Raw genomic sequence first — 17971 nt, 5'->3', positions numbered from 1 at the left:
GATAAATTATCCAACCCGAAATGTAGAATGACAGACGTTAGTGAGTCACGTTAGTGCTATCACTATAAAGACCCTTAACTTAACACACACCGATACTGGCAGAATGTACATTTACATTGACATTGTATATTACATTGCATATTCATCTTGTTTTTCTAGACTCAACCTCTTTCCATTTGTGGTAATGACAGATTGGTATCTTAATGCATTCTTAGTCTAAATTACTAAACGTTTTGCAATTTTTGGACAAGACAATTTTTGGACAAGCCTAAATTTATTATGGGCACAGTTGACCACCCCTCGCCTTCACGGCACTCCAATATGTGCCAAAACATTCAGGCTTCCCTTGCAGGTAAATGCAAGTATTGAAAAACCCTGCTTTTCCAAAAGGAAAGATGCTTTTTTATGTGTGTGTGGATATGGGGGGGGTTGTTATCCTTTACTATCCCCCCATCATTTATGCCTTCCCTCTGTTTCTCCAGGGTTAGGATCTCTTCCACCCATATAAATCATTTCAGCTTCTGTAAGGAGATATTTATGGCTGTGTACCTCTGTGTGTCTGGATTTGGCTCAGGGTTGGGATAACAAGAGGGAGAATAAGAGAAGTCCACTGGGTTTTCTCTAATGAGCTCCTTACCATTAAGAGACATGACCAGATCTAGTCTAGTCTCAGGGAGGAGAGAGGGGGATACACACTTCTCATTACAAAACATTAGGTGTCATATGAACGGTTCTCTCTCTCTCTCTCTCTCTCTCTCATTTATATATATATATATATATACACAGTGCCTTGCGAAAGTATTTGGCCCCCTTGAACTTTGCGACCTTTTGCCACATTTCAGGCTTCAAACATAAAGATATAAAACTATATTTTTTGTGAAGAATCAACAACAAGTGGGACACAATCATGAAGTGGAACGACATTTATTGGATATTTCAAACTTTTTTAACAAATCAAAAACTGAAAAATTGGGCGTGCAAAATTATTCAGCCCCTTTATTTTCAGTGCAGCAAACTCTCTCCAGAAGTTCAGTGAGGATCTCTGAATGATCCAATGTTGACCTAAATGACTAATGATGATAAATACAATCCACCTGTGTGTAATCAAGTCTCCGTATAAATGCACCTGCACTGTGATAGTCTCAGAGGTCCGTTAAAAGCGCAGAGAGCATCATGAAGAACAAGGAACACACCAGGCAGGTCCGAGATACTGTTGTGAAGAAGTTTAAAGCTGGATTTGGATACAAAAAGATTTCCCAAGCTTTAAACATCCCAAGGAGCACTGTGCAAGCGAGAATATTGAAATGGAAGGAGTATCAGACCACTGCAAATCTACCAAGACCTGGCCGTCCCTCTAAACTTTCAGCTCATACAAGGAGAAGACTGATCAGAGATGCAGCCAAGAGGCCCATGATCACTCTGGATGAACTGCAAAGATCTACAGCTGAGGTGGGAGACTCTGTCCATAGGACAACAATCAGTCGTATATTGCACAAATCTGGCCTTTATGGAAGAGTGACAAGAAGAAAACCATTTCTTAAAGATATCCATAAAAAGTGTTGTTTAAAGTTTGCCACAAGCCACCTGGGAGACACACCAAACATGTGGAAGAAGGTGCTCTGGTCAGATGAAACCAAAATTGAACTTTTTGGCAACAATGCAATACGTTATGTTTGGCGTAAAAGCAACACAGCTGAACACACCATCCCCACTGTCAAACATGGTGGTGGCAGCATCATGGTTTGGGCCTGCTTTTCTTCAGCAGGGACAGGGAAGATGGTTAAAATTGATGGGTAGATGGATGGAGCCAAATACAGGACCATTCTGGAAGAAAACCTGATGGAGTCTGCAAAAGACCTGAGACTGGGATGGAGATTTGTCTTCCAACAAGACAATGATCCAAAACATAAAGCAAAATCTACAATGGAATGGTTCAAAAATAAACATATCCAGGTGTTAGAATGGCCAAGTCAAAGTCCAGACCTGAATCCAATCGAGAATCTGTGGAAAGAACTGAAAACTGCTGTTCACAAATGCTCTCCATCCAACCTCACTGAGCTCGAGCTGTTTTGCAAGGAGGAATGGGAAAAAATGTCAGTCTCTCGATGTGCAAAACTGATAGAGACATACCCCAAGCGACTTACAGCTGTAATCGCAGCAAAAGTTGGCGCTACAAAGTATTAACTTAAGGGGGCTGAATAATTTTGCACGCCCAATTTTTCAGTTTTTGATTTGTTAAAAAAGTTTGAAATATCCAATAAATGTCGTTCCACTTCATGATTGTGTCCCACTTGTTGTTGATTCTTCACAAAAAAAATACAGTTTTATATCTTTATGTTTGAAGCCTGAAATGTGGCAAAAGGTCGCAAAGTTCATGGGGGCCGAATACTTTTGCAAGGCACTGTATATATATATATAGAGAGAGAGACAGAGAGAGAGAGAAAACACAGAGAGAGAACACAGATAGAGAGAGCACAGATAGAGAGAGCACAGAGAGAGAGAGAAAGAACAGAGAGAGAGAGAGAGAACAGAGAGAGCACAGAGAGAACAGAGAGAGAAAGAGCGAGAGAATCCTCACCTCGTCGCTGATATTAATACTCCCTCCATTGATGTGAATAGAAATGCAGGTAGAAATCATAACGTTTTGGGCTGGTGAATGATCTTCCGAACATTACTTTCTGGAGAAACGTCAAAGTGTATTACATTTGGTTGGGGATTGCAAAAATGTAAGTCATTGGTGAAAAGCAGACTGTACTTCACTATTAACATTTTCATCAACTAAGTAGGTTTCTGCTTTATGGCCCTAACTTTGACAAAATTATATTTTTTAAATCTCTGTTTACATGATTATGTCTATTATGCTTAAACTGTACACTGTCAAGGATCAACGTATTTACCGAACACTGTATTTTCAAATGACTCAAAACTGTAGCTAAGCCACCATATGCTATGAGCATGGTTGTCGATCTGATTCATTTCCAAATGGTTGTTTAGATGGCACAGCACATTGTTGTCGATCTGATTCATTTCCAAATGGTTGTTTAGATGGCACAGCACATGGTTGTGAATGCTACCTATACTGTAAGTTGCTGTTGTCTGTCAAAACTTAAGGTCTGACTGTCAAAGTCTAACCACATCAGGCGTTAAATCATTCTGACAGCTTGATTTCATCAGCAGTTGTCTTCATTCTACAGTATATCTCACAGTGGTAGTGAGAGGCTCTGTCCTATTCCAATCAGAGGAAGAAGTGAAGACTTGGGGCCTTGTTCAATCAAGAGAACCGATAACACTTCACAGTTGACTAGCAGCCATTTCCAGCCCTTTTCTTGGTGTTTTTCAGGTTGTCAATGTTTTTGTGGTTGTTGTTGTTTTTATCCCCACACACAGGAAAGGCAAACCTGGCTACAATCATCGCAATGTTTCGACACAGAGGCTGCGACCCGCCAGCGCCTACCGGGCGTATAAAGCGGTGTGATGTTTTAGTCGATCCACCATGTTACCTGCTTCCCAAGCCGCTCCGTCCACCATGTTACCTGCTTCCCAAGCCGCTCCGTCCACCATGTTACCTGCTTCCCAAGCCGCTCCGTCCACCATGTTACCTGCTTCCCAAGCCGCTCCGTCCACCATGTTACCTGCTTCCCAAGCCGCTCCGTCCACCATGTTACCTGCTTCCCAAGCCGCTCCGTCCACCATGTTACCTGCTTCCAAAGCCGCTTCGTCCACCATGTTACCTGCTTCCCAAGCCGCTCCGTCCACCATGTAACCTGCGCTTTCCTAGGCCGCTCCGTCCACCATGTTACCTGCTTCCCAAGCCGCTCCGTCCACCATGTTACCTGCGTTTTCCCAAGCCGCTCCATCCACCATGTTACCTGCGTTTTCCCAAGCCGCTCCGCCCACCATGTTACCTGCTTCCCAAGCCTCTCCGTCCACCATGTTACCTGCTTCCCAAGCCGCTCCGTCCACCATGTTACCTGCTTCCCAAGCCGCTCCGTCCACCATGTTACCTGCTTCCCAAGCCGCTCCGTCCACCATGTTACCTGCTTCCCAAGCCGCTCCGTCCACCATGTTACCTGCACTTCCCCAAGCCTCTCCGTCCACCATGTAACCTGCGTTGTCCCAAGCCGCTCCGTCCACCATGTTACCTGGTTCCCAAGCCGCTCCGTCCACCATGTTACATGATTCCCAAGCCGCTCCGTCCACCATGTTACCTGCACTTTCCCAAGCCGCTCCATCCACCATGTTACATGCTTTCCAAGCCGCTCCATCCACCATGTTACCTGCTTCCCAAGCCGCTCCGTCCACCATGTTACCTGCTTCCCAAGCCGCTCCGTCCACCATGTTACCTGCGTTGTCCCAAGCCGCTCCGTCCACCATGTTACCTGCTTCCCAAGCCGCTCCGTCCACAGTTTCTTATCAGCTACTGTGGCTTTTGTCACATCGCATCCCTGGGGTCTGGTTAGGAAGGTATCGACCACTCTGTGTCCAATACCACCAGCCATATTGTTTTGACCAGATGAGGTCACACCTCACCGTGAGAACAACACTCTAGACACTAACATGTAGATCCTTTACTCTTTAAACAAAGTGACTGAGCTGACCTGAGCATGACCCGGATGTCATTTGAAGCAGGGTGATGGGGAGAGGTCACGGCAATACACTTCTTTTGACCAGCATCCTCTATTGCCCACACCTGGCCAGAACAGAGCTGAAAACCAGGAATGATTCATCATAAACAGAGACCTTAAAGGGGATATCTCTCTTGATGTGAAATACAAGTGAGAGAGACGTGGCTGCGGATGATGCTGCCTGAGCTGAGCTTTGCAGGGTGCCAGCAGGGATAGGGTTAACATGGATAGTGTTAATAACAGGGATAGGGTTAACAGGGATAGTGTTAACATGGATAGGGTTAACATGGATAGTGTTAATAACAGGGATAGGGTTAACATTGATAGTGTAAACAGGGATAGGGTTAACAGGGATAGTGTTAACATGGATAGGGTTAACAGGGATAGTGTTAACATGGATAGGGTTAACAGGGATAGTGTTAACAGGGATAGTGTTAACATGGATAGTGTTAACAGGGATAGGGTTAACATGGATAGTGTTAATAACAGGGATAGGGTTAACATGGATAGTGTTAACAGGGATAGGGTTAACAGGGATAGTGTTAACAGGGATAGGGTTAACAGGGATAGCTTGCTGTTTGGGATTTTAGGCTGGGTTCCTGTACAGCACTTTGAGATATCACCTCTTGTCCCCTCATTACAGACTAGAAGGTTGGAGTATGTTCCACCTCTTGTCCCCTCATCACAGACCAAAGGGTCGGAGTATGTTCCACCTCTTGTCCCCTCATTACAGACCAAAGGGTCGGAGTATGTTCCACCTCTTGTCCCCTCATTACAGACCAAAGGGTCGGAGTATGTTCCACCTCTTGTCCCCTCATTACAGACCAAAGGGTTGGAGTATGTTCCACCGCTTGTCCCCTTATTACAGACCAAAGGGTCGGAGTATGTTCCACCTCTTGTCCCCTTATTACAGACCAAAGGGTCGGAGTATGTTCCACCGCTTGTCCCCTTATTACAGACCAAAGGGTCGGAGTATGTTCCAACTCTTGTCCCCTCATTACAGACCAAAGGGTCGGAGTATGTTCCACCGCTTGTCCCCTTATTACAGACCAAAGGGTCGGAGTATGTTCCACCTCTTGTCCCCTCATTACAGACCAAAGGGTCGGAGTATGTTCCACCTATTGTCCCCTCATTACAGACCAAAGGGTCGGAGTATGTTCCACCTCTTGTCCCCTCATTACAGACCAAAGGGTTGGAGTATGTTCCACCTCTTGTCCCCTCATTACAGACCAAAGGGTCGGAGTATGTTCCACCGCTTGTCCCCTCATTACAGACCAAAGGGTTGGAGTATGTGAACTCATTCAACGCAGTTCACACTCCCTCATGGTGTCTCAGCGGGGTTGTTAAGAGTGGCAGGGGACCAACACCTGCACTACACCGCCAACCCAGCACTGAACTCAACATTGTTACATCCAACTAGGCACCTTTAACCAATTCAGTTCCCCATAATGGAGAGTTACCCATCTTTCTCACTAACAAGGTTGTGTGTTTTTTACTTGATATTTGACTTAAATTGGTTTAGGAGATGGAAACAGATGGTCTATTACTACCTTATTAAATAATCACCTAATATATATATTTGTATTAGGATTGAATTATGTGTAACTAGTATGTATCCAACCCCCTCCCCCACTTCTACGATCTCTGCACCACCACTTACAAAGGTACAAAAACTTTTAGATTAACAGCGCCTGAGGATCCACCCTTAGGCTCCATAGTAGCCCTCAATGTTCAGCCCATCCCCCCCGTGCTGTTTCCAGCCCTCATTAGTGGGTCTGGCTGGTGGTTCTGGCTGGTGGTCTGGCTGGTGGGTCTGGCTGTTGGTCTGGCTGGTGGTCTGGCTGGTGATTTGGCTGGTGATCTGGCTGGTGGTCTGGCTAGTGATCTGGCTGGTGGTCTAGCTGGTGGTCTGGCTGGTGGTCTGGCTGGTGATCTGGCTGGTGGTCTGGCTGGTGGTCTGGCTGATGGTCTGGCTGGTGATCTGGCTGGTGGGTCTGTCTGGTGGTCTGGCTGGTGGTCTGGCTAGTGGGTCTGGCTGGTGGTCTGGCTGGTGGTCTGGCTGGTGGTCTGGCTGGTGATCTGGCTGGTGGGTCTGGCTGGTGGTCTGGCTGGTGGTCTGGCTGGTGGTCTGGCTGGTGGTCTGGCTGGTGATCTGGCTTGTGGTCTGGCTGGTGGTCTGGCTGGTGGTCTGGCTGGTGGTCTGGCTGGTGATCTGGCTGGTGATCTGGCTGGTGGTCTGGCTGGTGGTCTGGCTGGTGGTCTGGCTGGTGGTCTGTCTCCCTTAGCCTCATTCTGAGGGGACATTAGCCTGTCCCTTATGAACCATACAGTGCTCTTAATAACGCGCACGTTGGCGTTCTTTGGGATGACTCATGTACTGGAGGCAGCTTTGTAAGGTAGTCTCTCGCTGGCACAGGCACAAAGCCATAAAATCTGATTTTAAAACTAACCTTAACCCTAAACCTAACCCTAGCTCCTAAACCTAACCCTAGCTCCTAAACCTAACCCTAACCCTAAACCTAGCTCCTAACCCTAACCCTAAAACTAAGCCTAGCTCCTAACCCTAACCTTAAAACTAAGCCTAGCTCCTAACCCTAACCCTAAACCTAACCCTAACCCTAACCCTAGCTCCTAACCCTAACCCTAAAACTAAGCCTAGCTCCTAACTCTAACCCTAAAACTAAGCCTAGCTCCTAACCCTAGCTGAGCTAACCTTATGCCTAACTCTAACCTTAAATTAAGACCAAGAAGCGATCGATATTTATATGGACGATATATTGCTCTTTAATAATTTGTCATTTGTTAGTCTTATCTTTTACTTTTTTTGTTTGTTGGTATTTTCTTAAAACTGCAATGTTGGTTAAGGGCTTGTAAGTAAGCATTTCACCGTAAGGTGAATTGTATTCGGCGCATGTGAAAAATAAAATTTTATTTGATTTTGATATGGATGATATATATAGCCAATTTTGACTTTGTCACTGGCCCATCTAGTGGAAATCGCTCAGCTCTGCCTCCATGACAAGATTCATCCCAATAAAAATGAACATCACTTAACCTCGCCTCTCCTTTCTGTCGCCTGTTGAACAGCCCGACTCAACACACAGTTACTGCATCATAGTGAAGCTCACTCAAGCAGCAGGAGGTGTAGAACGTAGAGGTCTTCACAGGCCCGAGGATCAGACCAGTCAGATCCGGAACCGAACGAACCCGAGAACAATCAGACCAAGACCTAATCCATACCCTAATGGGTCCGGTTGAAGACTAGGCCCGATTGAACATGAGTGACAAAAAAATATACGTTTATCAGCCAAGTTGCTTCTCTGGTTAACGAATAGGTATTTATATGTTGGCTAGGCCTTCTATAAGTCAATACATTATAAACGCTTATTAGCATAAAATAAATATGCTATAGGCTATGCAGTCGTGGTTCGGTCCATTCGAGTCTATCAGCTCTAGTTACATAGACTCGAGACCTGATGACAATCAAACAGGACCCAACCTGGACCAGAGGGAAAAGTTAGAATTTTGGACCTGTCTCGGGTATTCAGGTTCGGGTGGACCCGTGAAGACCTCTTGTAACACGACAACCTACTACTGTAATGTACACAAAGGCAGCCATTGGCATGTGGTTGATCGCAAGTTCAGGTGAGATACAGAGGTGAACTGTGGCCAAAAGTAAATAGTTTTTGTGTTTCTGTGCAACACTGCAGTCGTGAAACACGGCTGGATCCAGACAGGACATGTAATATTTATGGAACAGTTTAAATGTGTTCGGGACAGATGTTTTGTTATTGTCGACATATTATGACGTATCTTCATTGTGTTTCTCTGCCAAAATGTGCCACTCTCTATTCTTAAACTCGTCTCATGTTGCTCGTATGCCATGCCAGCAATTTGAGGAAAATCTAATTCTAACAAGTATGTAATTTCTCAATTGTTACCGAAGTGCTTTTGACAAGGTTCAACTGGGAATGATCCAGACTTTTGGTCCGTCAACAAAAGAGTATTAGCATTGAAAATATTAAGCGTAAGCTAATATTTTGCACATTTTCACTTTTGAGGTGATGTACATTGAACTTGAATAACATAGTCAGCTATACAGTAAAAACACAATTCATGGTCGCAAATTACGATAAAATACATCATTTATTTATTTATTTCAGGCTTACCCACAAATTATATATAGCCAGTTTCTCATGGTATTATCGGAATTGACCTATTTGAAGCAAGATTTGTACATTTTATGTATATTTGGGGTCATTATATACAACCCACAGTAGTGGTGGAGAGCAGTGCCCTGTCCAACTCAGGGTGAGGGGTAGTAGAGTTGTAGAGCAGTGCCCTGTCCAACTCAGGGTGAGGGGTAGTAGAGTTGTAGAGCAGTGCCCTGTCCAACTCAGGGTGAGGGGTAGTAGAGTTGTAGAGCAGTGCCCTGTCCAACTCAGGGTGAGGGGTAGTAGAGTTGTAGAGCAGTGCCCTGTCCAACTCAGGGTGAGAGGTAGTAGAGTTGTAGAGCAGTGCCCTGTCCAACCCAGGGTGAGAGGTAGTAGAGTTGTAGAGCAGTGCCCTGTCCAACTCAGGGTGAGGGGTAGTAGAGTTGTAGAGCAGTGCCCTGTCCAACCCAGGGTGAGGGGTAGTAGAGTTGTAGAGCAGTGCCCTGTCCAACCCAGGGTGAGGGGTAGTAGAGTTGTAGAGCAGTGCCCTGTCCAACCCAGGGTGAGAGGTAGTAGAGTTGTAGAGCAATGCCCTGACCAACTCAGGGTGAGGGGTAGTAGAGCAGTGCCCTGTCCAACCCAGGGTGAGGGGTAGTAGAGCAGTGCCCTGTCCAACTCAGGGTGAGGGGTAGTAGAGGTGTAGAGCAGTGCCCTGTCCAACCCAGGGTGAGAGGTAGTAGAGTTGTAGAGCAATGCCCTGACCAACTCAGGGTGAGGGGTAGTAGAGCAGTGCCCTGTCCAACCCAGGGTGAGGGGTAGTAGAGCAGTGCCCTGTCCAACCCAGGGTGAGGGGTAGTAGAGCAGTGCCCTGTCCAACCCAGGGTGAGGGGTAGTAGAGCAGTGCCCTGTCCAACTCAGGGTGAGGGGTAGTAGAGCAGTGCCCTGTCCAACTCAGGGTGAGGGGTAGTAGAGCAGTGCCCTGTCCAACCCAGGGTGAGGGGTAGTAGAGCAGTGCCCTGTCCAACCCAGGGTGAGGGGTAGTAGAGCAGTGCCCTGTCCAACCCAGGGTGAGGGGTAGTAGAGCAGTCCCAGATCTCGTCCCCCCCCCCCCTATGTTCCTCTCTTTCCCTCTGCCTACCACACACCACAGCCCTGGGACACACCCATCCACACTCCTCTCTCCCCTCTCCCTCTCTCTCTCTCCCTCAGCAGCTCTGCCCTGAATAATGCATGTGTGCCAAAACTCACTCCTGCTGAGAAATCACAGACACCTAGTGCCTATCTCTCTCTCTCTCTCTCTCTCTCTCTCTCTTTCTGTCTCTCCCTGTCTCTCTCTGTCTCTCCCTGTCTCTCCCTGTCTCTCTCTCTCTCTGTCTCTCTCTGTCTCTCTCTGTCTCTCTCTCTCTCTGTCTCTCTCTCTCTCTGTCTCTCCCTGTCTCTCTCTGTCTCTCCCTGTCTCTCTCTCTCTCTCTCTCTCTCTGTCTCTCTCTCTCTCTCCCGCATGTTCCGTCCCCCTTTATTTCTCTCCCTCTCTTTCTTCCTTTTTCTCTTTCTTGCGCTTATTCTGTCACCCCCTCCCCCCCTCTCTCTCTAGCTCTTCGACTCCAAGGTGATCTGTGAGCAGAGCGAAGGCTCTCGAGTGCTGTGAGAGGCTGACTGCTCTGAGCACACTCCCCAGGCTCTCCGGGCGTTCCTCGCTCCCCCCACCAGTACAATAAAGAACTATACCGTAGCGCACACCATACCACTGTGTCTCGGTTGCGACCTGCCTGCTTGACTGCCTGCCAAGTTTTCTGAGGGAGAGAGAGAGAGAGAGGGAGGGAGAGAGAGGGCGGGCGGGCAATGGGGAATGGCTTGTGAGAACTAGAGAGGAAGCTGTACTCCAAGGGACATAGATCAAGAGATAGATAGGTACTTTGACTCAGTTTCCTCACCTCTGTGATGACACCCATTGGACACGGCATAACCCTGTCCTCCTCCTGCCTGTCTTCCTCCTGCCTGTCCTTCTCCTGCCTGTCTTCCTCCTGCCTGAGATCAGTGACCCCCCTGATGGGAGTCCAGGAGAACCCAGCCTCTCCGGCTCAGTTTTAGCAGCACAATGGAGCCTGTTCTTCAGGGGATAGTACAGCATGGACAATTCCGGCAATATCCGAAGCCTCAGCCAGGAGAAAGGTAAGAGGAGCCGTTCACATTTTGTACTTCCGCACGGCCAAAAGTAGGCCAACGGGCGGCGAGAAGTTGCTTGTCGTTTGGAGGAGAGGTGGGCGGACAAAGCAGAGAGGAGTTGAATCGTTTGTCAAACGCTCCCTCGTTCTCCTTCTCTCTTTCTCCTTCTCTCTCCTCTCTTTCTCCTTCTCTCGTTCTCCTTCTCTCTTTCTCTCTCCTCATGACAATTCAGATAGAATCCATAGATTTTCTGTCATCAATCACCAGTTATTTGTTGATTTGCTCACTTTCTCTCATTTTGTGGGAGACAATGAGACACTCTTTTCTTTACACAGCTCCAGTCATTTGAATATCTGGTGTGCATGCGCTTCATTTGGGAAACCACAGAATACATATTCTCAATGGGTTTCATTCTGAAATAGCAGGTGCATTTCGTATTGATTGCCTCAGAGGACCGTAATCTCTCTTGGCCACGGTCCGGTTTCTCTTCTGTGAGCGCTGGCAGGCTGGTGTACTTTATGAGATGGAGATGAGGATGAGGGCTGTGGATTTGGGACAGATTTGAGAGTGATGTTGCGCTCGTCGTGTTCAGATCCAGATCGATGGCTCTTTGAAATCCCTTTTGTTGTCCTGTTGTGATGCTCCAGGTCATGATTAATTGTGTGCAGTTGTGAAGATGTTGTCGCTAGTCTTGTTATTAAGTCACTATATCCCCTGAAAAGGTGATCACCTGGAAGGAAGTGCACTACAGCGCTACACAAGTTTGCCAAAGTCACATTTCACCCACAATGAAAGAAAAAGGGATAAACAATGGTAAGAGGGGAAGAATGAAGTCATCTATTTTTGACAACTCCGTCTCCAACAGGAGCTTGTCCTTCCCTCAACCCTTCCCACACCCTCTCTTCCCTGCCCCCCCCCCCAAGCCCCGGTAACCATAGCATGGGTAATTAGTGGCAGCTTACCCTGGCACAGAGGAACCAGTACAGCGATGGGGGAGGCAGTAGCATCAGCTGTGTGGGCCAACAGAGGCACATGGTGCTAACACAGTGGAGCGCTAATCAGCTTTTCAACATTGCACTAAAAATGGAGCAGTATGTTCCACGTGTAAGAAGTGCCACAACGTAATGCAAGTGCTGCTTTGTCCCTAAGCTGACTTTGAAACTGTGACGCTTGTGCCACGCAAGGGCAGGAGTATTTTTCAAATTGCACACAGCGAGACAAGCTGTACAGGCGCGGATACAATGGGGTTCATAGCTAGTGGAACATTGCTGACAGATTGTACGTGCTAGCCTTCGAGCGGGCAACGCGGACAATTCTTTTCAAAATTGTACTTCTAGGAACCAATTAGCTGTTTGAAAACTTTTTTGCGGGATGGGGGGTGTGAGCATGTGGGTCTGGTCAGATGAGATGTAGTCATTGTTCTAGGGATCCCCCATCTGGGCAGATGAGATGGAGTCATTGTTCTAGGGATGGGGGGTGTGAGCATGTGGGTCTGGGCAGATGAGATGGAGTCATTGTTCTAGGGATGGGGTGTGTGAGCATAAGGGTCTGGGCAGATGAGATGTAGTCATTGTTCTAGGGATGGGGTGTGATGAGATGTAGTCATTGTTCTAGGGATGGGGGGTGTGGTGAGCATGTGGGTCTGGGCAGATAAGATGTAGTCATTGTTCTAGGGATGGGTGTGTGAGCATAAGGGTCTGGGCAGATGAGATGTAGTCATTGTTCTAGGGATGGGGTGTGTGAGCATGTGGGTCTGGGCAGATGAGATGTAGTCATTGTTCTAGGGATGGGGTGTGATGAGATGTAGTCATTGTTCTAGGGATGGGGGGTGTGGTGAGCATGTGGGTCTGGGCAGATGAGATGGAGTCATTGTTCTAGGGATGGGGGGTGAGCATGTGGGTCTGGGCAGATGAGATGGAGTCATTGTTCTAGGGATGGGGAGTGTGAGCATGTGGGTCTGGGCAGATGAGATGTAGTCATTGTTCTAGGGATGGGGGGTGTGAGCATGTGGGTCTGGGAAGATGAGATGGAGTCATTGTTCTAGGGATGGGGAGTGTGAGCATGTGGGTCTGGGCAGATGAGATGTAGTCATTGTTCTAGGGATGGGGTGTGATGAGATGTAGTCATTGTTCTAGGGATGGGGGGTGAGCATGTGGGTCTGGGCAGATGAGATGGAGTCATTGTTCTAGGGATGGGGGGTGTGAGCATGTGGGTCTGGGCAGATGAGATGGAGTCATTGTTCTAGGGATGGGGTGTGATGAGATGTAGTCATTGTTCTAGGGATGGGGGGTGTGGTGAGCATGTGGGTCTGGGCAGATGAGATGTAGTCATTGTTCTAGGGATGGGGTGTGATGAGATGTAGTCATTGTTCTAGGGATGGGGTGTGATGAGATGTAGTCATTGTTCTAGGGATGGGTGTGTGAGCATGTGGGTCTGGGCAGATGAGATGTAGTCATTGTTCTAGGGATGGGGAGTGTGAGCATGTGGGTCTGGGCAGATGAGATGGAGTCATTGTTCTAGGGATGGGGGGTGAGCATGTGGGTCTGGGCAGATGAGATGGAGTCATTGTTCTAGGGATGGGGGGTGTGAGCATGTGGGTCTGGGCAGATGAGATGGAGTCATTGTTCTAGGGATGGGGGGTGTGAGCATGTGGGTCTGGGCAGATGAGATGGAGTCATTGTTCTAGGGATGGGGGGTGTGAGCATGTGGGTCTGGGCAGATGAGATGTAGTCATTGTTCTAGGGATGGGGTGTGTGAGCATGTGGGTCTGGGCAGATGAGATGTAGTCATTGTTCTAGGGATGGGGTGTGATGAGATGTAGTTATTGTTTGTCATTCATATGTGTATGTTTGTAACTGGTGTAAAAAAATATATATTTTGGATATTAAATAGTAGGCTTTGATACAAAAGAGTAGGATTGTAAGCGTTTATCTCCTACTTATTAAAGAACCTATATCCTATTTTCCTCCTACTTAACTTCTACTTACAGTGCCTTGCGAAAGTATTCGGCCCCCTTGAACTTTGCGACCTTTTGACACATTTCAGGCTTCAAACATAAAGATATAAAACTGTATTTTTTTGTGAAGAATCAACAACAAGTGGGACACAATCATGAAGTGGAACGACATTTATGGGATATTTCAAACTTTTTTAACAAATCAAAAACTGAAAAATTGGGCGTGCAAAATTATTCAGCCCCTTTACTTTCAGTGCAGAAAACTCTCTCCAGAAGTTCAGTGAGGATCTCTGAATGATCCAATGTTGACCTAAATGACTAATGATGATAAATACAATCCACCTGTGTGTAATTAAGTCTCCGTATAAATGCACCTGCACTGTGATAGTCTCAGAGGTCCGTTAAAAGCGCAGAGAGCATCATGAAGAACAAGGAACACACCAGGCAGGTCCGAGATACTGTTGTGAAGAAGTTTAAAGCCGGATTTGGATACGAAAAGATTTCCCAAGCTTTAAACATCCCAAGGAGCACTGTGCAAGCGATAATATTGAAATGGAAGGAGTATCAGACCACTGCAAATCTACCAAGACCTGGCCGTCCCTCTAAACTTTCAGCTCATACAAGGAGAAGACTGATCAGAGATGCAGCCAAGAGGCCCATGATCACTCTGGATGAACTGCAGAGATCTACAGCTGAGGTGGGAGACTCTGACCATAGGACAACACACATCATATATTGCACATCATATATTGCACACATCTGGCCTTTATGGAAGAGTGGCAAGAAGAAAGCCATTTCTTAAAGATATCCATAAAAAGTGTCGTTTAAAGTTTGCCACAAGCCACCTGGGAGACACACCAAACATGTGGAAGAAGGTGCTCTGGTCAGATGAAACCAAAATTGAACTTTTTGGCAACAATGCAAAACGTTATGTTTGGCGTAAAAGCAACACAGCTCATCACCCTGAACACACCATCCCCACTGTCAAACATGGTGGTGGCAGCATCATGGTTTGGGCCTGCTTTTCTTCAGCAGGGACAGGTAAGATGGTTAAAATTGATGGGAAGATGGATGGAGCCAAATACAGGACCATTCTGGAAGAAAACCTGATGGAGTCTGCAAAAGACCTGAGACTGGGACGGAGATTTGTCTTCCAACAAGACAATGATCCAAAACATAAAGCAAAATCTACATTGGAATGGTTCAAAAATAAACATATCCAGGTGTTAGAATGGCCAAGTCAAAGTCCAGACCTGAATCCAATCGAGAATCTGTGGAAAGAACTGAAAACTGCTGTTCACAAATGCTCTCCATCCAACCTCACTGAGCTCGAGCTGTTTTGCAAGGAGGAATGGGAAAAAAACTTTTCAGTCTCTCGATGTGCAAAACTGATAGAGACATACCCCAAGCGACTTACAGCTGTAATCGCAGCAAAAGGTGGCGCTACAAAGTATTAACTTAAGGGGGCTGAATAATTTTGCACACCCAATTTTTCAGTTTTTGATTTGTTAAAAAAGTTTGAAATATCCAATAAATGTCGTTCCACTTCATGATTGTGTCCCACTTGTTGTTGATTCTTCACAAAAAAATACAGTTTTATATCTTTATGTTTGAAGCCTGAAATGTGGCAAAAGGTCGCAAAGTTCAAGGGGGCCGAATACTTTCGCAAGGCACTGTATCTCCTTCCAAAGGATGCTTGTTCTGGGATGTCTATTCGAACACTTGTTTTAGGAGAGTGACAGAAAATGGTTCTCTCGTCTGGCCACCTTTTTCTTGTGAACATAACATCTGACCGATCGTTTTGTGACCGTTCTATGGCCACTTACTCTGACATCACGTATCGACCTCCAATCTTCTAGGCATTTTGACAGACTATTCAACTGTTACAAGCATCCTTGTCGTTACATGTGTTGCAACCCAAGCTCCACGTTTCACACCGGAGAAGACTAATGATGGTAAACTGTGTTTTACACCATCCGTGTAACATGCTGCTGGCATTGCCAGCGGGGATGTCATTGCAGTTTGACGAGCAAACTTTCATTGCTATCAGTCTGAACGATTCTCAAAGGTGTTTGTGTATTTTGCTTCAATCCGTTTGACATGACTCAGGCAATATATGGGATTTTTTGACAGTTGTGAGGCTTTAAAAGAGTGCAGAGCCTTTTGGCATGAGTTGCTAGGCAACTCTAGGAGTGATACCTATATTTCATGTACCTACAGTCTGCAGGCATGGTACACTAGACTGCTGTGTCTGACTGTCATTCATGGCAAATGATATCTCAATATCTGTAAGTGAACGACCATCTGGTTGTCTCAATGAGTACAGTCTTGCTTTCTTTTGCCTGAGCTTCTAACCTTGCCTACAAATGGGAGGGAAGTTGCGCACTATCGCCGCAACAGCACTAAAGGATTATTTCATGATTTCTCTATTCCTTCTCTCGCTCTCGCTCTCTCGCACACTCTCTCTGTCTCTCTCCCTGTCTCTCTCTTAGTTTCCCTCTCTCTCCCTGTCTTTCTCTTAGATTCTCTCTCTCTGTGTCTCTCTCTCTGTATCCCTCTCTCTCTCTCTCTCTCTCCCTGTCTCTCTGTCTCCCTCGCTCTCTGTCTCTCTCCCTGTCTCTCTCTTAGTTTCCCTCTCTCTCCCTGTCTTTCTCTTAGATTCTCTCTCTCTGTGTCTCTCTCTCTGTATCCCTCTCTCTCTCTCTCTCTCTCTCCCTGTCTCTCTGTCTCCCTCGCTCTCTGTCTCTCTCCCTGTCTCTCTCTTAGTTTCCCTCTCTCCCTGTCTTTCTCTTAGATTCTCTCTCTCTGTGTCTCTCTCTCTGTATCCCTCTCTCTCTCTCTCCCTGTCTCTCTGTCTCCCTCGCTCTCTCTCCCACTCTCTCTGTCTCTCTCCCTGTCTCTCTCTTAGTTTCCCTCTCTCCCCCTGTCTTTCTCTTAGATTCTCTCTCTCTGTGTCTCTCTCTCTGTATCCCTCTCTCTCTCCCTGTCGCTCTGTCTCCCTCGCTCTCTGTCTCTCTCCCTGTCTCTCTCTTAGTTTCCCTCTCTCCCTGTCTTTCTCTCTGTTTCTGTCTCTCTGTCTCTCTCTGTATCCCTCTCTCTCCCTCTCCCTGTCTCTCTGTCTCCCTCTCTCTCTCTCCCACTCTCTCCCCCTCTCTTTCTGTCTCTCTCTCTGTGTCTCTCCCCCTCTCTCATTCTTCACAGTCCTCTCTTTGCAGCAGACATTGAGGTAAGGCTTTTATCCTGGATCACCACATAAAGAGACCCATCCTTACATAAGCTTCAAATTATCGAAAGGACCCCATTTTGAATTTGACTGAATGTACTGGAATATGAACTAGGAACAGACACTGAGGTAGATGGTTTTATAGACAGCTATGAGATAAGGAGAGACAGCTGTGAGATAAGTAGATAGGGTTATAGACAGCTATGCGATAAGTAGAGACAGCTATGAGATAAGTAGATGGTTTTATAGACAGCTATGAGATAAGTAGAGACAGCTATGAGATAAGTAGATGGTTTTATAGAACGCTGTGAGATACGTAGATAGGGTTATAGACAGCTATGAGATAAGCAGAGACAGCTATGAGATAAGTAGATGGTTTTATAGACAGCTATGAGATAAGTAGATAAGTAGCTATAAGTAGAGACAGCTATGAGATAAGTAGAAACAGCTATGAGATAAGTAGATGGTTTTATAGACAGCTATGAGATAAGTAGAGACAGCTATGAGATAAGTAGACAGCTACGAGATAAGTAGAGACAGCTATGAGATAAGTAGATGGTTTTATAGACAGCTATGAGATAAGTAGAGACAGCTATGAGATAAGTAGAGACAGCTATGAGATAAGTAGAAACAGCTATGAGATAAGTAGATGGTTTTATAGACAGCTATGAGATAAGTAGAGACAGCTATGAGATAAGTAGAAACAGCTATGAGATAAGTAGAGACAGCTATGAGATAAGTAGAGACAGCTATGAGATGAGTAGAGACAGCTATGAGATAAGTAGAGACAGCTATGAGATAAGTAGAGACAGCTATGAGATAAGTAGAGACAGCTATGAGATGAGTA

General features: G+C 46.3%; 1 protein-coding gene across 1 annotated transcript in view; it reads left to right on the top strand.

Annotated features, from left to right (window-relative positions):
• The first annotated feature begins 10881 nt into the window (after nt 1–10881).
• The window catches only part of LOC139417619 (1-phosphatidylinositol 4,5-bisphosphate phosphodiesterase eta-2-like), a 132612-nt gene continuing 125522 nt past the window's right edge, over nt 10882–17971 (top strand). The window contains exon 1 of the mRNA XM_071166828.1: nt 10882–10951. Within this exon, the coding sequence (XP_071022929.1) occupies nt 10909–10951 (43 nt within the window). The 5' untranslated portion in view covers nt 10882–10908. The remainder of the gene's footprint in view (nt 10952–17971) is intronic.

The sequence above is a fragment of the Oncorhynchus clarkii genome, chromosome 9, assembly GCF_045791955.1.
Source record: "Oncorhynchus clarkii lewisi isolate Uvic-CL-2024 chromosome 9, UVic_Ocla_1.0, whole genome shotgun sequence".
Taxonomy (NCBI): domain Eukaryota; kingdom Metazoa; phylum Chordata; class Actinopteri; order Salmoniformes; family Salmonidae; genus Oncorhynchus; species Oncorhynchus clarkii.
The sequence above is the reverse complement of the archived record's forward strand: the minus strand, read 5'-3'. Positions and strand labels throughout refer to the sequence as shown.